General features: G+C 40.6%; 1 protein-coding gene across 1 annotated transcript; it reads left to right on the top strand.

The window, feature by feature from the left end:
• The first annotated feature begins 2,886 nt into the window (after nucleotides 1–2,886).
• LOC118836394 (olfactory receptor 5-like) lies at nucleotides 2,887–24,694 on the top strand. The gene is made up of 2 exons (XM_036743704.1): nucleotides 2,887–3,006; nucleotides 23,732–24,694. Exons 1-2 carry the CDS (start codon nucleotides 2,887–2,889, stop codon nucleotides 24,692–24,694), a joined length of 1,083 nt encoding a protein of 360 aa, XP_036599599.1.
• The last annotated feature ends 204 nt before the right edge of the window (nucleotides 24,695–24,898 follow it).

Here is a 24,898-nt window from a genome sequence, read left to right as displayed (position 1 = left end):
GTTAGAACAGGAAGGCCTGAGTTCCAATCATACCTTAGACACTTATGTACTGTGGTACCCACAGCAACTCATTCCTATCCTTGGTTTCCTCATCTATAAAATGAAGAGAATTGCAGACTTTACAAGGTTGTTGTGAGAAGTAAATAAGACAAACAGGCAAAGCTCTTTGTAAACCTTAAAATTCTATATAAATACTAATTACTCTTTGCCCCCTCCTTTACCTCCTTTATGTGCTATCTTCTTCCAATGGAGTATAAGCTCCTATTGAACAAAAACTGTCTTGTTTACTTTTATGTATATCCCTAACACTTAGCACAGTGTCCAGCACATTGTAAGCCCTTAATACAGTAAATGTCCTATCTATCTTTCTGTCATCTATCTCTATTCATCTATCAATCCATCCATGCATTTATCATCTACTCATCCATCTACCTATTGATCAATCTATCATCTATCCCTATCCATCTATCCATCCATCCATTTATCTTTCATCTATTCATGCATCTATCTACCTATCCATTAATCATTCTGTCTATCTATCTATCTATTTGTCAGTCTGTCTGTCTTCTCTCTAGTGGATTGAGCACTGGGTCTGAAATCAAGAAGACTCATCTTCCTGACTTCCTCAGATACTTACTAGCTGTGTAACTCTGGGCAAGTCACTGTTTGCCTCAGTTTTCTCATCTTTAAAAGGAGCTGGAGAATGGAAAATCACTCCAGTATCCTTACCAAGAAAACCCCAAATGAGGTCACAAAGAGTCAGACATGACTGAAAAATGATGGAAACAACAACAGTAATCTATCTGTCTGTCTGTCTATCTATCTACCTGTCTATCCATCACCTGTCTCTATTCATCTATACACCCATCCATTTATCTATCATCTATTTATCTATCTACCTATCCATCCATCCACCAATCTGTCTATCAATCATTTTGAATTCATCTACCTAATGATAATAGCATGTGCCATTTTCACCACCTGACCAATAAGAAAACAAAAATCCCTAACACTTCTAAGGCATTTAAAGTTTTACCAAGTCTTTGCCTCACAAGAGGAATGTGAAATGGATTTATTCCCATTTAATAAATGAGGAAAACAAGGCTCAGATGAATCAGGTGACTTTGTCCAAGGTCTGACAAACAGTAAGGACCCGGGTTCATGCCTTCTTACTCCAAGGCCCACCCGTGCTCACTTCACCACAGCATGTTACTTTCCAATGGAGACACAAGCCGGTCTAGACGCTTTTCCAAGGTCTAACAGTGAGGCAAGACAAAGTCAAGTATTCTCATGCATAGAACAGCAATCAATCCACTTCATTTTCCTGTATCCCTGAACAATAATTCACATACTTCCCATACCCATTCGATGCTCAAATTTTACAAGGTATGTGCCTTCTCACAAGTCCATGAAATGGGTAGTGTAGTCATTATCATCCCTGATTTGTTAAGGTAGAAAATGAGACACAACGAGAGTTAAGTAATTGACCCATGGCCATGCAGCTGTGTCGGATCCATGATATGAACCCGGGTTTCCCAAGTCTGGCTCTAGTGATCTTTCTCTGCACCACTGACTGAACAGAAATTTTCTGATTCCCATTATGATCCCACCAAAGGGGGAAGCATCAGACCTACCTTGAGTTTTCATCCAATCTTGGGGTTGCCTAGGTGCATAAGAGGAAGAAATTTCAATATCTGGCTGTGGCTACTAGGACTGAGATGCCAGGAGCTTTCCCCACAGGACCCCCCCAAGGGGGAAAATAAGCTCATTACCCTTCTCTCCCTTTGGTTCCCAAGTGAAGATGGTGTGGGGAGATGGACAACTGAGATTCATTTATTTCTGCTTAGTCCTCTCTTTTCAAGTATGAGATCATCACACTTCACTCATAATGACCACCACCTAAATTCAGATCCTTATTACCTCTCATTTGGATTATCAATCAATCAACCAACAAATATTTATTAAAAACCTACTATATGATAGCTACTTTGTTATATATTATATTTATGTATATATACTTTGATATATATTAAATATATTTTACAAATATGGCAAAATACATATATAAAATAGCTATCATATAGAAAGCTTTTAATAAACATTTGTTGATACAGATACATATATGTGGCATTTAAGAGCTCAAGTAAATCCTTGATACTTTTTAGTTCAATTCTCTCATTTGATATGAAGAAAATAAGACCCAGATAGAAGTGATTAGTGTAAGGTCACACATCAAAGAATTGATCAGCAATCCCTTATCAAGTGCCTGCTATGTCAGGTACTAGCATCATATACATACACACTTACATATGTGTGCATGTATGCATGTGTGTATGTATATGTGTATGTAAATGTATGTGTATATGCATATATACATGTATGTTTGTGAATTTATATATGCATATAGTTATTTATATATGTGTGCATATGTGTATATTCATCTATATACCCACACATAGATATATATGTGTGGGTGTATATAGAGATACATATATACACATGTCTGTGTCATATATACATATATATTTATATACCTGTCATATAGCATGCTTTTAATACATATTTCTGGATTGAGCAATTGATAATCCAAGTGAAAGGTGATGAGGATCTAAACTAGGGAAAGGTGGTTGTTGTGAGTAGAGTGCGATCTAATCTAATCTATCAGACAGATGTTGTTATAGACATATTAGATATAAAGTAATTTGGAAGAAGATATGTAGGGGAAATGAGTGAATAAAAAAAGCATTTATTAAGCACTTATATATTTACTGAATCCTTCATCCCTGTGCTAAGTGCTAGGGATATAAATAGAAAAGTGAGATAGTCCTTGCTCTCAAGGAGCTTATGCTCTAACTTGGGGACACGAAAAAGGAGTCCACCTGTACGATGAAGGGAAAAGCCCAAAGCCCCAATGGTGCAGTGGTTGGCAGAAGGCTAGTGCCGGAGTTCTTCAGTAGGCCAGTTGACAGTGCCATGAGTCTGAATGGTGTTGAGGCAGTAGGAATGGTAAGGCCTGTTGGATCTTAAGAGGTAGTGGTAGGGTCCGTGGTAAGGACTTTCTTTCTGCATCTCATGGGGATGAATGAAGTTCATGCCTCCCATCTCATCTAAGCTATTTGTGGACACTAGAAGGTGGATGAAAGGAGAAAAGAGGGGGGCAAAGTCATGCCCCCGGTGGTGGCAGCAGGTATTCTTGTAAGAAGGTACTATTTCAGCTGAGCCTTGAAGGAAGCTAGGGATCTGAACAGAATAGCAGAGATGGAAGTACATTGTAGGGACACTACAGAGAAAATGCAAAAACATTTTCTAACAGATAGGAGATAAGTCACCTTCTATGAGGAAAAGGAAGACCAGTTTAGTCTGGCTACAGTCCAGAAAGGGAAATAACGTGCCTGGATAGGTCCTTGGGGGTCCTATTCAGAGGGGTGTCGACTAGAGTGAACAAATCATTCTTGAAGTAAAAGGTTGCAGGTGAAGTTTATGAGATCTATGCTTGAGGTAAATCACTTTGGCAGCTTGTAGAGGATGAATTGGACCAGAGAGAGAGAAATTTGAGGCAGGGAGGCCAATTAGGAGGATGTTCCAAGAGTCCAAGATGGCTGCCCGAAATGATGGAGGGACTGTGTGAAGGGAGAGAAGAAGGCATGAGCCGGGGATGTTACGGAGATAGAACTGATAAGGTTTGGCAACTTGTTGGATCCATGGGGTGAGAGTGAGGAATTAGGTCTCACATTAAGGTTGCAAAGTGATATTCCTAAAACACAGGTCTGAACATTGCCCTCCCTTCTCCATGAAGTCTAAGGTCTCCCTACTACCTCTAGGGTCAAACAAAAACAGTTTAGTATTTAATGCCCTTTGCAAATTGGCTTCAACATAGCTTTTGATCATCATTACACATCATTTTCCTTCACACACTCTTTGGTTGCGCAAAACTCACTATCTTGCCTTTCCTCACACTCAACATTCCACCTCCCATCTCCATGACAACAATACATTTATTTGGCTTCTTAGAATTCTTCATTTCCTTCAAAGCAAAGCTTGTCCACAGCTTCCTACATGAGGTCTTCCTTGATCTCCCTAGCCCTTAGAGTTTCACCCACCAAATTACCTATTACTTAGTATATATTCTGTATACATACATATATATTTATGTACATATATGTATATGTGTGTGTGTGTGTATGAGAAGCAGCCAGCTTTAGAGGGTAGAAAGTCAGCCTTGAAACCAGGAAGACCTGTGTTCAGGTCTTACCTCTGGCCCATTCTGGCTGTGTGGTCCTAGGCAACTCAACAGACTATTCTCTGTTGAAGAGAATGAGTAGAACTGCTATGGAAGAGGAAATTTTCCTGTATAGAAGTTCCCCAAATAAATTACAGGTCTAATCCCTATACATTTGTGTTCATATAGCTCCATCCATAGAAAATAACTTCCTTGGGAGTAGGGACTCTCATTTTAGTCTTTCTGTTCCCAGTACCTGGCACATAGTAGGCACTTAATAAAGCATTGCTGATCGATTAATTGACTGAGTGATTTTATACTAAGACCCTCTGCATCTTATTTTCTCTATATCAAATGAGAGGATTGAACAAAATGATATCTAGGATTTATTTGACCTCTGAAATCCTATGAAATAAAAAAGTAGAGCTGAGGACACACCAGATCAGGGCTTCTCAAAAATTTTTTTGCACCATGGACCCCTTTAACAATCAGTCTGGCTATGCATCCCTTCTCAGGATATTGTTATAAAGTTGAAAAAACATACACAATTACAAAGAATAGTACAGAATCCTTTACCACATCCATATTTCAAAGATTCGGGATTTCATAGTGTGGTTACAATGCCTCTCCATAAATAGATCTTCTTTACTTTAGGAGAGAATGTCTTCAGTCACAATGACAAGAATTTCCAGAGAACCACCTTCTCCATCTTTGGCTAAGCTTGCTCTCAGTCACAGATATGGAGCTCTTCTCAAGCAGTGGGCTCAAAGCCTTTCTAGCTGCCTCAAAACTGCCAGAGTTTGGGTTCCAGTGGCATGTAGTTGAAGAACCTAGGGTCACTTTGATGCTATGATGAATCATATTGTAATCTGGGCACCATGTTCTTGAAAGGACATTGCTAGTATCTTCCAACTCTCCCTTTCTGATTCTATGATTCTGAGTCATTCACAATAGTATTTTTCAAGAAAGGAATAAAATTAGTAACTGTGAATAACTCACTTTTATAAATTCTTCAGGGAATTATATTATATATTTATATATAATATATTTATATTTATTTATATATAAATTTATATATAAATATATATATATATTTATTTATATTTATATATAATATATTTATATTATAATATAATATAATTATATATTTATATGCATAACAAGTGTCATCTGATTTTCTCAACAATGATGTAAGAGTGGTAGTGTAAATATTATCACCGTTTCAAGTCAGCAGGAAAACAATCATTTATGAAGCTCTGATACAATGGTGAAGACATAGTTCTTGCTCTCAAGGAGCTTACATTCTAGGAAATAAAAGAGAGAACATGTAAATAACTAGTTAGAAACAAGATATATTCAGAGTAAAAGGAAGGCACTCTGAGAAGAGAAGGAATTAGCAGCTGAGGGCACCAGAAAAGACCTTGAATATGGGAGATTTGAGATGATTTTACATATGGTGAAAGTGTGACTCAGAGAGGCTATTCACTGACATTGATGTGACATTGGAGAAGTCAGTCAGTGTTTCTGAGCCTCTGAATTCCTCATATAAAATGAGGGATTAAATTAGATGTTCTCTACTGTCTTTTCTAGTTCTCAATCTTGTAACATAGCCCTTACTGCTACCAATCTGGAATGCTTGACCTGATACCTGATTAACCATTTTTAAGCTTAATTGTGCTTTTCATTAATGAACTAGGCTAATTATGGACCAGTCCATGTTATGGCATTTGGAATTTCCAAGAACAGTCCCTGGAGGGAGAGAAAAATGTGACAGGTCAGAGAAGCCAAAAGGGGAAAATGAAGTTGGAGACTTCCAAGATTGTTTACTTTCTGTAGGAGCTGTGGGAGATAGCCAGAGTGAGTTGTAGTCTAACTATCTCAGCCCATCTGTTTGGGTTAGTAGTTAGTCAGAGCTAAAAGAATCTGACAGAAGGAATGGAGCTACTGTATCATTGACCAGACTGGCCGTTATGAAGTGATGACTTTTAAAATTGTGCAGAATAAGAAAGAAGCAGAAAGCCTAGGAGGAGGAATGAAGTGAGGTGTCCGTGGCATCGAGGAAACTGATTTCCCTCTCTGTATCTTCCTTTTGGAATGTGAGGAGATGGTGCAGGTCAAAGCATGTGCTGCTCAGGAGCACAAATATAACATCCAACAGGATTAAAGCACGTTGGTGATGATGTATTCCAAATTCATCCTTCAACTGCCAATGTAATAGTCCCAATACTAGAGCCTGGAGACACCAGTGGCATTGAGAATATTGAAATAATTAAATAAATTATTTTATTATATTAAAATCTTTAAAATGTTTTGATTAATTGAAATCAATGTAGCTATCTAAGAACAAAAGATGTGAATCAGGAGAAGAGGTTGTTTTTTTCTTAAATATCTCACATAAAGCACAGACATCCAAAACTTTTAGGGAATTCAGACAGATTGACAATAGTAAAAGTCAGTTCCGTATAGAAAATTGTCAAAGAATATGACACAAAATATGAAAAACCAGATGGAAAAATCATTTAAGATCACCAATAATAATAGAAATAAATTATTCTGAGGTATTATCTTACAATGATGATTGGTTTTTCGAACCTGATAAAAATGGAAAATTTATTGATGAGGATGTGAAAAATAGGCATAAAAATCTATCGCTAGTCAAAGTTTAAGTTGATATAACTATTTTGAAAAACTCTCTATAATGATATAAGGCAAGTAAGAAAGCTATATTTTTAAAAGTAAAGTCTAGATCCAATTAAATTACCAAACAAAAGTTACAGTAAATAGTTAAAATTAAGGCCTATTCTTTCCTTCTCTTGAAGCAAAGCTGAATTTTTTAACACAAAGTTGCATTATTATCCATTGCAATCTCTCTTTCATGTTGTATAGATTGTTCTGGTATTATTGTTATTGTTGTCATTTATATTATTATGCTGTTTCTGACCACAATTCAAATAAGAACAGCTAGGTGGCACAGAGAGTAGAGTGTCTAACTTCCTGGAGTTAGGAAGACCTGAGTTCAAATCCAGTCTCAGACACTTGCCAACTGTATGGCCCTGGACAAGTCACTCAACCTCTGTTTGGCTCAGTTTTCTCACCTGTAAATGGAGATAATAAGCACTTATTTCCCAGAGTTGTGAGGATAAGATGAAATAATAATTATAGATCATTTGGTACAGTAGCTGGCACATAGTAGGTGCTTTATAAATGTTAGCATATTTTATTGTTATTATAAGATATAGACTAATAGAATTTTAAAAAGAGAACAGCACATTTTTAAGACATCAAAAAATTCCTAAAGTCATCTTTAAATAATGACCAGGGTACAACCCATTGGGATTTTCATCACAAAAGAACTGAAGATGGACCCTAAAGTCAGTCAAGCTAACTGTATGACAGAACCTTCCTCCTACAAGGAGATGGAGGAATATTCAGGGAAATATTAATTATGAAAGGACAAACATCGACCTAATAAGATTGATTGTTAAGAGTAATTTGGAAAGAAAAGCAGAGAAAAGGAAAGAAAAGAAGAGAAAGAACACAAGATCTAGATCTGGGTGAGGGGAAGAAAAAAAGCATAGGGAGAGATTGAATCAAGAATACAGCACAAATGCATATTCTTCTCCCATTACCCTCTTCCTTATAAAGAGAGATGAGCGAGCAAAGAGAAGAATATGTATGTATATATATATACGTGTATATATACATACATATATGAAAACAGGATGAAGAGAAATAAACAATTAATGATTGTAAAGGTAAATGTGAACAGGATGAACTCATCCATAAAATGGAAAAGCATGGAAGACTCAATTAGAAAGCAGATTCCAGGAATCACAAGAAACACATTAGAAACATAAATGTTAACACAGTTACATAACAAAATGGGCAGTTAGATAGCTCAGTGGATAGCACACTGGGCCTGGAGTTAGGAGGACCTGAATTCAAATATGGCCTCAGACAATGACTAAGTGTGTGACCCTGGGCAAGTTACTTAACCCTGTTTGCCTCAGTTTCCTCATCTGTAAAATGGGCTGGAAAAGGAAATAGCAAATAAAGTCTTTAATCATAAGTCATACCTTTTTCTTCATCAGAGAACTTGTACCCAAAAGAAACTTTATGAATGTAACTTTTGTGGGAAAGACTTTAGGAAAGACTAAGAAAGATCAGGCTTTGCTTGACATTGAAGAAGCCATACTGAGAAGAAATATGATAAAGATAATGAGCAAAGGAGAATTTTTCATCATAGATTTGACATTCAACACCAGCGAATCCATACTGAAAAGAAGTCATATATGTCATTAATGTGGGAATTCTCTCACTCAGAAGAGAACTCTTATTGATCATCAAAGAATTCATACTGGGGGGAAACTCCGTGAGTGCAATCAATGTGGGAAAGCCTTCAGTTGTAATCCCTACCTTATTGTATATCAGAGGACTCATATCTTTAAAGCTCATCAGAAAGATCGTTTCATGAAGAACTGCTATGAATGTAGGCAATATGGAAAACCTTTTCTCAGAAGTCATCACTTATTATGCATTAGAGACTTCATACTGGAGGACAGCTTTAAAAATATCTGTGGGAGAGCCTTCAGGTGGAAGTCAAACTTCTCTCAACAACTGGAATGAAACATTGTGAATGTCAAGAATGTGGCAATGTCTTTAGATGACAGGTTAATTGATCACCACATGATTCATAAAGGGAAAAAATTGTTTAAAGACCAGCAGAGTGGCAAAGCCTTCAATAAGAACACCAGAGTTATTTAGCATCAACAAAGTCATGATTGTGAAAAACTTTATAAATTAGTAAATGTGGGGAGTCCTTCAGCTGAGCCTCAGTCCTTAGCTTACTTGGAAAATACAAACTGGGGACACACCCTATGAAAATCATAATTTGAAAACTTTTTCCAGAACTTGTCAAGATTTCCATATTAGAGAGTCTATAAATGTAATGTGTATGAGAAAGCCTTTTTGTAAGAAATCCCAGCTTCTTATGTATGACAGATTTCATACCAGAGATAGATCCTATAGACACAATAAATGTGAGGAAAAGTTCAGACTGACTCAAACTTATCTTGACACCAGAAAAGTTACACCGCAGAGTAAATTGTAAAGTAAGGATTTTATAATTCTGTAGCTATTACTACAAAAGTCATCTTAGCTAAGGAGATACTCAGCTGTGCCACTGATGATTCTTGGGAGGGAGGGTTGATGACTGATTTTCTTTCCTGAAGGGAAATTTCAATCATTATCATGGACAGAATGAAGAATTCTCTATATCTATCAGGAAATTTGTCTCAAGAGCAATGTTTGTAAAAATTGGGGAAGAAATTTCAAGCCTGCTTTTAGCTGAAGCAAATCTTAAGAGATAATATGATACTGGTGTCAGGAAGATGTCTTCCATTCTCCCCTTTTGACTGAGACAGTCACTTAGACTTTGTAAAGGCAACCCTTTCACTCTCTAATTGATTCTCTATTGCACTCTTCACACTTTGAGAATATCTGAAAATCCCTTAGTGCTTATCTCCTAAGTGATATATGGGGCAGTTCAGGGTAATGCAAAATCCAACTAAGGGTTGAGGGGGAGATTCAGACAGGAGAGAAAGAATTGTCCCTTAATCTGAGAGATGATTCGCTGGAGAAGGGAACAACTAAAGATTGAAATGGTTTCCCTACAAACATAATTTATTTTTTCAGCCCAGAGAGAAGTCTAAATTTGTATGAAGTAAGTTATGAGGGGCGTTTTTTGGAGTAAGGGTGAGATGTGCTTGAGGGGGTGACCCTGTCTCTTACTGATATATATCCCAGGGCAAATAATGTGGCCTTCTGAGACTTTCATCTGTTAAAAAAAAGATATACTTGTAACCCCTACCTTACAAAGTTATCATGTGGTTCAGGTGAAAGAATGTTTGTAAATCACTTTTTCAAAACTTGAAATAATATATAGTATACCTTGTTAATATTAATTATATAATAATTATAATATATAATATTATTAATAAACAATTATTAAAGCAAATGTTGATCCCAAAAAGCCAGCATGATTTCACCAAGAATAAATCATTCCCCCTCAAAAAAAGGAAAAATAAAGGAAAGGCAAACATTAAGGCATCTTTTCCAAAAATTCAGACAATGGAATAGAAAGAAGGCCAGAAAGTAACACAGACAAGGAATACAGCTTTGAAAGGTACAGGTCGAACTTGTATATTTAAAAAGAAAACCAAGCTGTACATAATAGGAGATATGCAGTTACATATATAATCTTTTTTCTGTTCTACTACATATTTGGAAACTATTTGATCTTTGTCAAGAATAGTATTTTAAGGGGACAGATCTTATCTCAATGACTATATCATCTTGTTTTAGAAGTTTAATATATAGATATCATTTTTTTCAGGCATCAGTAAAGCATTTGTAAAAAAAGGTTTTTTAAGCTATTGCTGTGGAAAAAAAAGAAAAAAAACATTGAGAGATGTGGACTAGACTTTAAAATATTTAACTAATTTGGGAACTCATTGAACTCAAAGAGCAATTAATTATGGGTCAAGGCCAATTTGGAGAGAAGTGTGGAGGGAAATGCCTCCAGGGACCTGTTCTTGGTCCAGAGCTATCCAGCATTTCTAGCACTGGTTTTGTCAAAGACTTGGCAGGGCTACCCAATAATACAAACTAGAAAGGGATGCTCACACACTGGATATCACAGTCAGAACTCAAATAGATCATAGCCACCTAATACAAAGAATTAAAAGCTAATTAAATGGAATTTAATAAAGATAAAGACATATTTAGGTCAAATAACCCAATTTGTAGGTAGAAAAAAAAAGGAAGAGTTGCCTAGAGAATAAGTCTGGAAAAGACCTGGGGCTTTGAGTGGAATGTTTAAGAAATGTTTAAGTCAAGGGTGTGATCGGGCAGCCTAAATGCCATGGCTACACTAGATTACATTAAAGGAGGCTAGTATACAGAGATAGGGGTCCCACTGAATTCTGTATGGCTCAGATTATGGAAGCATTCTTCACACCTCTTCTTACCCTCACCTTATCTTAGGAAGGACAGTCAAAAGTTGGAAGAAGTCCCAAGGGCTGCTAAGATCAGGGCACTATAGAAATTAAAGCTGGGGGTGAAGGGGCCCTCAATCCAATCCCCTCATTTTGTAGGGGAGGAAAGCGAAGGTCACAGAGAGGACTGACAATAGTGTGCATTTGTGTGCACTTGGAGATTTCCAAAGGACGTTCCAAGTCTTTCCATGTGATTTTCAAAATGACCCTAGGAGGTAGGTGTTGGGGGCAGGAGGAGGAAGAGGAGGAGGATCAGCAGCAGCAGCAGCAACAGTAATAAAAGCCCGTCATTTATCCAACCTCTTAAGGCTTTCAAAATGCTTCCTGTGGTTATCTCATTTAATCCCCACAACAACCCTTAATGTAGGGGTTATCATTATTCTGCCAGTAGGTGGCTCAGTGGTTAGAGTGCCAGGCCTGGAGTCAAGAAGACCTGAGTTCAGATTCAATCTCAGATATGTATTATCTATATGACCCTGGGCAAGTCACTTCACCCTGTTTGCCTCAGTTTCCTCATCTGTCAAATAGGCTGGAGGAGGAAATGGCAAACCACTCCAGTATTTTTGCCAAGAAAACCCCAAATGGGGTCACAAAGAGTCAGATATGACCGAGCAGCCACAATGATCATTCCCATTTAGCACCTGGAGAAAATAGGCTGAGAGGGGTTAAGTGACTTCTCCAAAGCCACCCAGCCAATAAGTGTCTGAGGCAGAATTCAAACTCAGATCTTTTGGATTCCAAGTCCAGCTGTCCATCCACTGCCCAGCTTAGCTACCTCCTATTATACCCCCATTTTACAGATGAGGAAACTGAGGCTGCAAGAGAGTAAGTGACTAGGGTCACAGTCAAAAAGTGTCAAGGGGGATTTGAACTCATGTCTAGATGGTTCAGTGGATAGAATAGTAGGCCTCCAGTCAGGAGTTCAAATTCTGCCTCAGATGCTTAGGAGTTGTGTGACCCTGGGCAAGTCACTTATCCTCTCAGCTTGTTTCATCATCTGTAAAATGGAGATGGCCACTAGATGGCGTCACAGTACATAGAATGCTGGCCCTGGTGTCAGCAAGATTCATCTTCCTGAGTTCAAATCTGGTCTCAGACACTTACTAGCTGTGCGACCCTGGGCAAGTCACCTAACCCCAATTACCTCCGTTCTTCATCTGTAAAATGAGCTGGAGAAGGAAATGGCAAGTCATTCCAATATTTCTGCCAAGAAAACCAAAAAAAAGAAGTCACGAAGAGTCAGACACAACTGAAACTACTGAGAGACAAAAGCACGTATGCGTGCATATATAATAAGAATTATTTATATATGTATAATGTTATCCCCTCAACAACCCTGGGGGGGTAGGTGCTATTTTATCCCCATTTTGCAGATGAGAAAACTAAGGTAGACAAAGGTGAGTGACCTGCCCAAAGTCACACAGCTAGTAAGTGTCTGTGGCTAGATTTGAACTCAGGCCTTCCTGACTCTAGCCCTGGCACTGTACCACTTAGCATTATACACCACTATCCTCAAAGCAACCCTGTGAGGTACACAGTGCAGGTATTATCAGTCTTAACAAAAAAAAAAGGAACCTGTGTCCCAAGGGGGCCAAGTGATTTGTCTAAGCAGGCCACACCACCAGTGAGTGTCTGAGCAAGGGTCTACACGTAAGTCTTCTGACTCCCAGATCACGTCTATTTAATGAGATACTGGCTCTTTCAAATGTCAGAAGGCCATTATTCCTCTGCTAAATCTGTTGACCCTGGATGGTCCCTCCTCAGGGACCACCTGCCCACTGTGGCATGCATGCCCCTCCCTCTTGGATACCCCCTCCCCCATTCATGTGCACATTCCAGACACCACCCAACCCCACCCCCCCCCCCCGCCCCCCCCCCCCCCGCCCCCCCCGCTTGGAGAAGCTTCAGAAGCATAGTCTCTGTCCCCGGCTCTCTGCCAATCCACCAAGGCTCCAACTGAGGTCTCTGGGGTGGCAGACTCAGGTTTAAGCTTCTCTCTGTATCCATCTTCTAACCAAGAAATCCATGAACCTTCAGAAGCCAAGCATAGTTCATAGAGTCCTAGTCTTAAAGTCACAAGTGCTAGGTTCAAATTCTGGCTCTTCTGAGGAATAGATCCTGAGTTAGGGTGAGTTCCTTCCTTGTTTGTGTCTTTGGCTGCTTATCTCTCAATTAAGTGGAAAGTGGTGGGCAAAATGATATCTCTGATCCCTTCCAGCCCCAAGTCCTATGCCCAGCACATCACTTATCTTATGAGGCCGTGGCTTCCTCTACTTAGACCTCAGTTTCTTTAATTTTAAAAAGACTGGGTTGTAGAGATAATTTCTTGGGGCCCTTCCAGCTCCCACAGTCTGAGTCTAGGAGGTCCTGAGGCCCTGCCCACATCCTGGGCAGCTGAACAGATGAGGAAGGTTGGCCAAGACCCCTCCGGGGGCTGAGGCAATGCTAATGAGATCAGAAGTGGCAGCTCTTCTCTTGGGCACAACCTTTTGTTTTTTATTAACTCAATAGCCATTTTCCCAAGTCCAGCTCAACAAACTGGAGGTGCCAATAATGGTCTGAATGCTCAGGGCTTTGCCATCCATTATCCCAGGATGCCCCGCAGTCAGACCTCTGGACTAGAGTCTCTGAAGGGCATAAGAGGCCCAGGCTCAAACTGGATCCTCTCTACACTCAGGTAAGGGGGCGAGAAGTGGTGTGGGGGGGATTTGGATTTGGAATGGGTAGGCTTGGACCAAAGTCCTAACCCTGATTATTTATTTCTACCTCTATGGCCTTCTACAAGTCATTTCTTCTTACTGGCTTTGTTTCCTCATCTAGACAATGGAAGGAATAACATTTGTACTACCTATCTCCCAGAACTATAGGGAGGAAAACTCTCTGTCAACCTTTAATGCCATTAAAACAAGATAAAGGTAAAGGTGAAATTTGAACACAGCACCCTGTGAACATTGAATGTGGGAGAGATCACTCCCAGCAGAAGGTGAGGATTGAGGTTAGAGGGATGGGCTGGCAATCTGAGGAGGCTGCTCAGAGGAGGTGGCCCTTAGCAGTGACTCAAAGAGGGAAAGGAGAAGCAGACACTGAGAGTTACTTCCACGGCTGCCAGAGTGGATGCTTAGCAGGAAAGATGAGTGAATACATCCATGCATGCATGAAAATGCATCTATTAACTGCTTACCGTGTACCAGGAACTAAGCAAAAATCTCATCATACGAAGACAAAAGGGAGATAAACCCCCACCCTCAAGGAGGTTGTAGTCTAATAATAGGAAATTATACAAATAGGGGAGTGGTGACTAGAAAGCAATTTGTGTGTGGATAGTAACAGGAATGGTGAGCTGAATTATAGGTCACTCAGTTGCCTTTCCAGATAAAATGCTAGTTTTGATGTGATGACTGCAGCCAAAGCAAGAAATAGAAAGCTAGAGAGGAGGCAGGAAAATGGCAAGATGCACTGGGTGAGTGGCTGGCTGGGAAGGCGAAGCCTGATCTGGGAGACCCCAGATAGAGTGGGCTAAAGGGGCAAGGATGAACTCACTCAGTGATCCAGAAAGCCATGCCTCCAAAAGCAGGGACATCAGCATTTTAAATAGACTGCGATAAGGTCTGAAAGATAGACAAGAGCGAGACTGTGAAGGACCTCCAATACAAGGCTAAGAAGTCTCTATTTCATCCTAGAGACACTAGAGAAGGAATGACATTTATTGTTTTATGTTTCAAGTTTGGTGGATACGGTTTATTGTTTACACCACAATCACACCTCGGATATATCACTTGTGCCTATAGAGTCAGTTCTATTTTATAATCAAGAAAAACAATAAAGGAAAACAAACTTCCAGTGTACAGTGACCACACCTCTGAGTGTGTATGCTGTTCCACCTAGAGCCCCATCCCCAGACCCCTATTTCTCTCCCCACTCCCATATGCAAAGCTCTCTTGAGAGGAGGGAGTTGTGTTTCATCAGCAGCCCTCTGGAGCCAATCCAGGCTATCATCTTTAACCTGCTACACTTTAGTGTTGTTTTCACTGACACTGTTGTAGTCACTATGCATGTTGTTCTCCTGACTGTTTGCTTTGATGGTAGAAATCAGTCCATACCAAAGGAGATACCATGGTGCAGTGGAGAGAGGGATAGATGTAAGGTCATAAGACCTGGGTTCAAATCCTGGCTTTTCCACTTACTACCTGTGTGAGTCTAGGCAAGTGATTTCGTTTCCCCGGCCCTCAGTTTCCTCAGCTGTCAAAAAGAGGAGGGCTGGAGGAGATGACCTTGAAGGTCACATCCAGCTCTAAATCGATGATCCCATGTTTGAATCATGGCTCTGACACTTATAAGATGCAGGTCACTGGAGCAAGTCACAATCTCTTTCAGCCTCAGTTTTCTTAGTGGTCCACTGAGATAGGGAGATTAGGAGAACCCAAGGCCTTCCCAGCCCTAAGTCAAATTTCCTACTTCTTTTTACTGTGCTGATTCACCATTCCTTATGGTGCACTAATATTCCACTATATTCACCACCACAGTGTATTCGCCCACTTCCTAATTAATAGGTGTTTATGGGATTTTAAAGGGGTGGGGGTAAATACCCAAAAGTGCTGCTATGGATTTTTTTAGCAAAATTTAGGACATTTCTTTCTGCCTTTGACCTCTAGATATTACATAACCAGTAGGGAGATTTCTAGGTTAATGACTTTGAACAATTTCATGATTTTTCTCACCAAATTCTAAATTGCTTTTCAAAAGTGTTAGCCCAGTTCACCATTTCTCTGAGGCTGTTTTAGTGTGCTTATATTCCTATAATCCCTCCAACACTATGTATTTCTACCTTCTGTTATCTTTGCTAATTTATTGAGTTTCAGGGAAAAGGTCAAAATTATCATTTAAATTTCTCTTACACCTTATCAGTCTGACTATTGAAAAAAATATATGATGATTGATAGCTTAAAATTGTTCTTTTGTTGGAATAGTTCAATAGCTAGAGGGATGAGCTTGAGCTCAAGAAGCCCTGAGTTCAAATTCTGCCATAGATAGTTACTAGCTGTGTGACCTTGCACAAGTCATGTGACTTCTATCCATTTCAGTTTCCTCATCTGTAAAATGAGGTTGTTGGACTCAGTGAACCCTAAGTTCCTTCCAACTCTGACATGGATCGTCCTAGGAGTGTTGGGTATGAAGTAAAAGACCTTGTGTTTGAATCCATCCTCAGCCACTCATATGACTGTGGGCTAGTCACCCCTTCTCTGGGCCTCAGTTTCCTCATCTGTAAAACAAGGGGATTGGATTAGGTGACCTTTAAGATCCCTTCCTGCCTCTGAGTCCATTGCCCTATGATGCCGCCTATTTAGATCACTCACCCCCAGAGGATTTCTGAATGTGAGATCTCATGCCAGTTAGAAACAATATTTTGGCAGCCGTAGGAAGAATAGTTGGAGAGAAGAGAGGCTGGAGGCAGAGAAGCCAGTTTGGAGATTATTAAAGTAGTCCAGGTAAATGTGGCTAAGGATCCAAATTAGGGTGGTGTCTATGCAAGTGGAGAGGAGGACACAGAAGCAAGAGGTGCTGGGAGAGAGATGAAGAGCAGTCAGTGAGGCTTGCCTCAGATTGGATGTAGAAGGTAAGGGAGAGGGAAGTATCAGATGTGACTCTTAAGGTCTGAAGCATAGAACAGGGCAGTGATGAAGGTGCCCTCAGAGAAAATAGCAACATTTTTGAGATGGATGGGTTTAGCATCGGGGGAGGAAAGACAATTTCATTTTGGCATATGGTAAGTTTGAGACTCTTAGGGGATATTCAGTGAGCAGATGGGGATGCAGGACTGAGGGCCAGGGGAGAAATGAGGCCTAAGGAGAGTTTGTAGACATCAGTATAGAGGTGATAACTACAGCTGTGAAAGTGGATGAAATTCCCGGGGGAGATTGTGCAGCAAAAAGGGGCAGAGAGTCTTCTGCTGCTGCTGCTTTTGGATAGAAGGAAGATAAATTGGAGGTAAAGAAGGAGAAAGAGAAGACAGAGAAGTAGGAGGAAAGCCACCAGAATTGTGTCAGAAAAGACAACCAAAGATCACAGATTTTGAGCTGAAAGAGACTTTTGCAGTCAAGTCCAATTCCCACATTTTACAGGGAAGAGAACTGACCCTCAGAGAGATGAAGTCAGACTCCCAGCTAATAAATGTCAGAGGGGAGATTTGATCCCATGTCCTCTGACTCCAAATGTAGTAGTTTGAAGCAAGATAGATTCTCACTATTTTCTTGTGACTCAGTTCAGCCCTAGGCTGGACCCAGGGTGCTTTGGTGACCTGGGCCACACAAGATTACCTGGCTGGCTTTGACAGAGGGCTGGAAACCTTTGACAGTCCATAGACAGCCAAGGCCCTCAGTGAAAGAGTAACCAGAAGGATGGGAGTGGTCACCAATATTTGAGAACCACTTTAAAATAAAGGAAAATCACAATCGTCAAAAGACAATTTGGTTTGGAGTTCATGAGATGACATTGGAGGGAACAGGATGTGGCTCTTCAGAGAGTCCCAGTGTGGAGACCGCTGATGTACCTTTGTGTTCTTTAGGGAGAGAACAGGGTCATCAGAAGGATAGAACAGCCCGCAAGGTCCATCTGAGGTACTGGGGTGACAAGGCCTGGCAGAGTTCATGATGGAAGTCTCCATGGAGGAGGTAAGTCTCAGAAAAGAGATGGAGAGGAGGAGGCTCCTGAGCCAGCATGTCGGGCATTGGAAGGGGTGGGGAAGGAAGGGGCGAAGGCCGCTTCTGATAGATGGTGGGAAATGATTTGTAAAGTTGAGGGTGAAGGGGCTGGATTTGTGATTTCACTGGTAACAGAAGCTCTCTGGATGAGAAAACTCCCTCCACCAATACAATCAGCTCTTTCTCTGCAATTTTTAGCCCAAGAGAGTTATCTAGAGGTGACTTACCCAAGGTCACATAGTCACTAAGGCTCAAGAGTCAGAACCACACCTAGGTCTCTAGTTGCTCTGCCACCCCCTGAATCTTCACCCCTTTAATAGGTCCTAGAAATCAAATTACTTGATAATATTGACAACACCCCACTCCTGGCAGGTTGCAAAGTTCTTAGCCAGCAATGAACTTTGGAATGAAGTGGAATAAATATTCTTTGGCCCCTTTTCACAGATGAGGAGGCAGGCTTAAAGAGAAGCAGAGACTTACCCAAGGTCTCACAGCTAGCCAATAAACCAGGCCTTCTGATTCTTGTGCTAAGACTCTTCACTGACTAACACCCAGCTTACTTGGCTTTAGTGCAGCTCTATGGGAAAGCTCCTAGCAGGAAGGGTTAGTACTTTCAGATATCCCTGCCTCTCCATACCTCTCTCTATGTCATCTTCACATCCCCCAGGGTTCTTAGAATCTGCAAAGGTTCAGGGTACTGGGGTCCAATACTAGGGAACATGAAGAAGATAGCAAGACACAATGAGGCAAATTTATTGAGGGGACATGCTTATGATATGATCGGTAATCAGAGGAGATGGTGGAAATGGGACAGACTCCCCTGAGAATGGAGTGTCCATACCAGTAAAGTCTGGGGAGTTATAGATGGTCCTTATCTGAATCTATAAGGGCTAGGCATTGTGGGAATCAATCAACCAACTAATAAGCATTTATTATGCTCCTGCTATGTCCCAGGCACTGCACCAAGCCTAGAAAAATGTGCCAAGTACTGGGAGAAAGTCAAGAGCCTGGACCTGGGTACCAGTGATGATTGATGTTAGTGAAGGGAGCTAGTGAGTTGATATTCAAACCCCAAAGCAGTGGGAAAATGGCCTTTGCCAGTTACTGATGGTCTTACTTTGAAAGGGTAACTCAGGGGTGCTGAGCCTCTATGGTGAGTACATGGGGGTAAATGACACAGGGTGAACTTGAGAAAAGTACATGCATTCTCAGAGACTCAGTTTCCTCAACTGAAAAATAAAAGACTTGAAACTGATGAACTCTAAGGTTCCTCCAAACTCTGATGTTCTAAGTTCTAAAGCCCCTTGCTCTGACATTTTGTCTTCTGTGTTATAACGATCTTCCTAGCTCTGATATTCAATGCCCCAAGCTCCTTCCCAAATCTGACATTTTCCATTCTAAGGTTCTCTCCAGTTCAGCTTGGACATTAATGTGCTATGTTCTAAGTTTCCTTCCTGATTTAACCTTCTACAATTTATAACAATTCACTGAGGGGGAATTGGCAACTATTTAATCTTAAAATGTCAGAACTGAAAGGGCCTAATATATTTTGTAAAGGAGGAACCATAGGCTTGATGTAAGGAAAATTTCCTGATAATCAGAACTATCCACAAGTGAAATGAGCTACCCCAAAGGGCAATGGATGCCCCAGAGGGCAATGCTTGTCCCCTTGGTTGGTTGTTGCCCTTTGTGCTTGAAGAGAACCAAAATGCCATCACTATGTCAGGGTCAAGGTACACTGTGTCCTACTGTGGCTGATCAGACTAACATGAGCTTGGAAGGCTCTATCACAGGTCAGGTGCAAATAGTCCATATGAATGTTTGGAGTGTAGATGTCTCTAAATTTCCTCATCTCACATTTCTTTTTTTTGTTTGTTTGTTTGTTTTTTGGGTTTTTTTGCTTTTTTTTGGCAGGGCAATTGGGGTTAAGTAACTTGCCCAAGGTCACACAGCTAGTACATGTGTCAAGTGTCTGAAGCTGGATTTGAACTCAGGTTCTCCTGACTCCACGTCTGGTGCTCTATTCATTGCGCCACCTAGCTGCCCCTCTTTTGAGCTATTGAGACTCTGCTTTGCTCATAGAGCACAGCACCATCTTTGATGTGGGCATGCCATGCTGGCAGTCATGTGCTAGCATCTCCCATGTCCCAAAATTGATTCTAAAGCTTTTCAGAGAGACCCTGAGTGTCCTTGTATAACTTTTTCTGACCTCCATGTAAGCACTTGCTTTGTATGAGTTCTCTATAAAAGTCTTTTATGTTGATAGTAACTATCCAAGTGTTCCCCTATCTATCAGACAAAATCTTGGGTGATAATGAATATCAGAGATTTGAAAGAAATGAAAAAAATTTCACAAGGTCAGTTAGAGGTACAGCCAGGAAGAGAAGTCAGGTCTAGCTCATTGGTGATTCATTGCGCTTGACCAAGTGGTTTCTCAGTGTTAGACCTCAGCTGCCCTGACACTTGCTTTGGAGGTGATGGAGAACTATAAATGTAAATTAGCCATAAATCCTTCCCCTTGCTCCTCTTGCCACCTTCTTTGGCCATGTAGAACAAGTCCAAAGTCTTCTCTGTATGAAGACAGAGATCGTGTCCTTCCTAAGTCTTTTCTACCAAGCCCTTCCAAGCTTGCCGACCACGGGTCCTGTAAAGCAGGTGCCATAGAAACAGCCATTGGCTCAGTCTGAAATCACAGGATAGGAAGATGGAACTGCTCAGAAAACAGAGGGTGCCGGGGGCTCCTGGTCAACTCTCCTCTTGGGGCTGTTAGCTTTAAATTCCCTTGGTCACCAACCTCAAGAAAACATCAGGCAGCATGACAACACGCAGGGACATTGAAGAGGAAGATATATCTGCTCCAGGAGTGGAAAATACTAAATGGCATATGACACCCTTCCACTGTTGAGGTTCAAAACTTCTATAAAATGCCATCCCTGGCACAAACCTAAGGGGAGGTGTTCAGCCAAGCAATCCTGAAAAATTTAATTTGGATCTCTCATTCAGGAATTTCTCTAAACCTGTGTGTGGGGGGTGTGTCTTTCTTTCTTTCTTTCTTTCTTTCTTTCTTTCTTTCTTTCTTTCTTTCTTTCTTTCTTTCTTTCTTCCTTCCTTCCTTCCTTTCTTTCTTTCTTTCTTCCTTCCTTCCTTTCTCTTTCTTCCTTCCTTCCTTTCTTTCTTTCTTCCTTCCTTCCTTTCTCTCTTTCTCTCTCTCTTTCTTTCTTTCTTTCTTCCTTTCTTCCTTTCTTCCTTTCTTTCTTTCCTTTTCCTTTTCTTCTTTTTTTATTTTTTTTCTTTTTTACCATTTTTTATCATGAACCCCTTTGGCAAAATGATGAAGTTGATGGGCCCTTTCTTAGAAAGATGTTTTTAAGTATCTAAAAATAAAATACATGAACTTACAAAGGAAACTAATCATATAAAGGCACCTAGGTGGTGCAGAGTGTGGAATCAGGAAGCCCTGAGTTTAAATCCTCCCTCAGACACTTACTAGCTGTGTGACCCTGGCCAAGTCACCTAACTTCTGTTTGCCTTGGTATCCTCATCTGTTAAATGTGGAAAATAGTATGGAACATCCAGGATTGTTTTGAGACTCAAATAAGATAATATGTATATGGCGTTGTGTAAATCTTAGAGCACTATATAAATACTAGTTACTATTATTAAAATAAAATTAGCAGTTTTTAAAGTTTATAGACCACAGGTTAAGAGCCATAATCTAAGCATCCTTTTGAAATTACTACTACTACTAATAGCTAACGTTTTTACTGGTTTACCTTTATTATTTTTATTTTCTTTATTTCTTTATACAGGTATACAATATTTATTATCTTTAGATATCTATATATTTGTATTTATATGTAACATCTAACATAACATTATATATATACATACTGTATTTATTATCTTTAATGTAATGAGTACATTACAGTCAGAGGGAAACAAATTTTAATTAAAGAAATTCACGATTAATTTTGGCATGTTTGTTACATTTTAATTGCTTAATTAGAAATGTGATTTTTAAAGTTATGCTCAACAAGAAAACTGTGCAAAATGCATGAAACCACCCCCTGCAAGTGTATGTCAAGAACACTAGAGCCTTGAGTAGAGAGTTTGGTGTGGAAGTTTCCTCACTTACATCATGGAGGTTTTAATAGATAACTTTTATATAGCGGTTTCTATGTGCCAGACACTTTGCTAAACATTTTACAAATCATTGGCTTATTTGATCTTCACAACAAACCTTGGAGGTAGGAGCTATTTTTATCCTAATTTTACAGTTGAGGAAACTGAGGCAGACTGATGTGAAGTGTCTTGCCCAGAATCACATATCAAGTGTCTGAGGCTAGATTTGAACTCCAGTCTTCCTGACTCCAAGCCTAATGCCCTTTTCCTTGTACCATCCTTTTTTCTAGCAACAAGACCACACAGTTGCACTCTGACCTAGAAAAAATAGAACTTTTTATTTTCTATTTAACTATGTTAGCCAAGGGTCTCCAGAGAGGGGAAGGGAGGGGAATAAACTATTTATAAAGCTCATACTTACGTGCTAGGCACTGTGTCAAGCACTTTACAATTATTATCTCATTTAATCCTCACAACAATCCTGTGAAAGAGATAGTTATTATCCCCATTTTACAGATAAGGAAACTGAGGCAGACCCAGAGGCTAAATGGCTTGGCCAGGGTGATGGAATGAGTGTCTGAGGTTGAATTTGAACTTAGGAAACCCAATTTTATGAGGACGAGTTTTAAGAACTGGGGACCTTTAGAATTGAGAAGGAAAGACTTGGGAGGGACACAGTCAGAGTCCTCAGATATTAGGAGAGGGATTAAATTGTTTCATATGGCAACAAAATGCAGAGAGAGGGCACAATTTATAAGTGAGAAAGAATTCAACAATTTCATATAATTGAAAGTTGGCATTACCTTTGTTGGGGTAGCTAGGTAGTTAAATGGATAGAGCACTGGGCCTGGAGTCAGGAAGACACATCTTCCTGAGTTCAAATCCAGCCTCAGACTCTTACTAGCTGTTTGACCCTGGGCGAGTCACTTAACCTCAATTGCCTCAATTTCCTCATCTGTAAAATGAGCTGGAGAAATGGCAAACCACTTCAGTATCTCTGCCAAGAAAACTCCAAATGGAGTCACAAAGAGTTGGACTCAACTGAATATGACTGCCAATAATAATGAGTTAGTTTCTAGTCATTTGAAGTCTTCAGTTGGTGGCTGGATTACCACTTGATTGGGTTGGCAGAGGTTAGCCCCAGATGACCTCTGAGGTCCCTTTCACCTTCAAGCTTCTGATTCCATGATTTCGTATAAAAATCATTGCTTCATAGTACATGGAACATAAGACATAATGTTGTAGAATCTCTGAGTGGGATGAAGGTTCAGATGTCATAAAGTCCAAATCATACCTGAAGAATTATGTCCTCTGTACCATCCTTAACAAATCACCATGGAAGCCTTACTTTGCAAACTTCTAGAGGTGGAATTCCAACTGCTCCTTGGTAGAACAGCCTACTGGGATCCATCCAGTCCCACAATTCCTCTTTTTCTTAGTTTCTTCATCTGTAAAATGGGAATGATTTTACTTTCACTACTGACCTCAAAAGGTTGTTGTCAGGAAAGTCCATTGTAAAACTCAGCATGTTGTAGAAATGGGAAGCTATGATCCTCTTCAGAGAATGCAGGCACCCTGTCCACATTTTTGCTACAATGGGCCACCCGCCGTTATGGGAATTCTGTTTTTGTCCCTAGCCTGGAAGACATTGGGAAGAGGCCAACGTGACCCAGGTCCAGGAGTTCATCCTGCTGGGCTTGTCAACAAGGCCAGGCCTACGCGGTGTCCTCTTTGCTGTATTCCTGACCCTCTACCTGTTGACTCTCTTAGAGAATACAATCATAGTTCTGCTCATCTGGAGCCACACAGAACTCCACAAGCCCATGTACTTCTTCCTGGGGAACCTGAGCTGCCTGGAGATGTGTTATATCTCAGTCACAGTGCCCACCCTGCTGCTGGGGCTCTGGTCAGGGCCTTGCCATGTCCCTTTCACATCCTGCATGACTCAGCTCTTCTTCTTCATCACGCTTATCTGTGCTGAATGTACACTCTTGGCCTCTATGGCCTATGACCGTTATGTGGCTATCTGTCGTCCTCTCCACTACCCAATACTCATGAGGCCCCAGGTCTGCCTCATGCTGGCCATGGCCTCCTGGATGGGCAGCCTTAGTGTCTCTGTGATCAAGACAGCCTGCATTGCTGGGCTCTCCTACTGTGGGCCCAATGTCCTCAACCACTTCTTTTGTGACGTCTCCCCTCTGCTCAATCTATCCTGTACCCATGTAGCACTCACTGAGCTAGTTGACTTCATCTCTGCCATTGTCATCCTATGGGGTTCGCTTCTGGTTGCCTTGGCTTCATACATGGCCATTGGGGCAGCTGTGATGCGTATGTCCTCGGCTGCTGCCCGACACAAGGCTTTCTCTACCTGTGCCTCCCATCTCATTGTGGTTGGCATCTTCTACTCAGCTACCATATTCATCTATGCCAGACCCAGCAGAATTGAAGCCATGAACCTCAACAAAGTGCTTTCTGTCATCTACACAGTGGTCACACCCATGTGTAACCCAATCATCTACTGCCTGAGGAACAAGGAGGTCCAAGGTGCTTTGTGTAGGACTCTCCATAACGTTGGGTTCAACCAGAACTATGACAGCTAGAGATTCAGCTAACAATGTGTAGCTTCAGCATTTGAAGATATCCACCCTCCCCCTTCCTGACTAGCCTGTCCCAATCAACGACCCCACTGCTTTCGCAGGTATCCGGGCTTGGAACCTCAACGTTATCTTTAGTGTCTCCATCCCTCCACTTCCTACTCACAGTTACTAAGTCCTGTCACCTCTTCGATATCTTAAGGATCTGTG

Source organism: Trichosurus vulpecula, chromosome 2 (genome assembly GCF_011100635.1).
Source record: "Trichosurus vulpecula isolate mTriVul1 chromosome 2, mTriVul1.pri, whole genome shotgun sequence".
NCBI classification, from domain to species: domain Eukaryota; kingdom Metazoa; phylum Chordata; class Mammalia; order Diprotodontia; family Phalangeridae; genus Trichosurus; species Trichosurus vulpecula.
The sequence above is the reverse complement of the archived record's forward strand: the minus strand, read 5'-3'. Positions and strand labels throughout refer to the sequence as shown.

Bases quoted from the DNA above. Each gene is read 5' to 3' on its own strand.
- LOC118836394 (XM_036743704.1), top strand. From the start codon at position 2,887: ATGAAGGGAAAAGCCCAAAGCCCCAATGGTGCAGTGGTTGGCAGAAGG. The intron at 3,007-23,731 runs GTAAGGCCTGTT...TTTTGTCCCTAG, and splicing joins GTGTTGAGGCAGTAGGAATG to CCTGGAAGACATTGGGAAGA.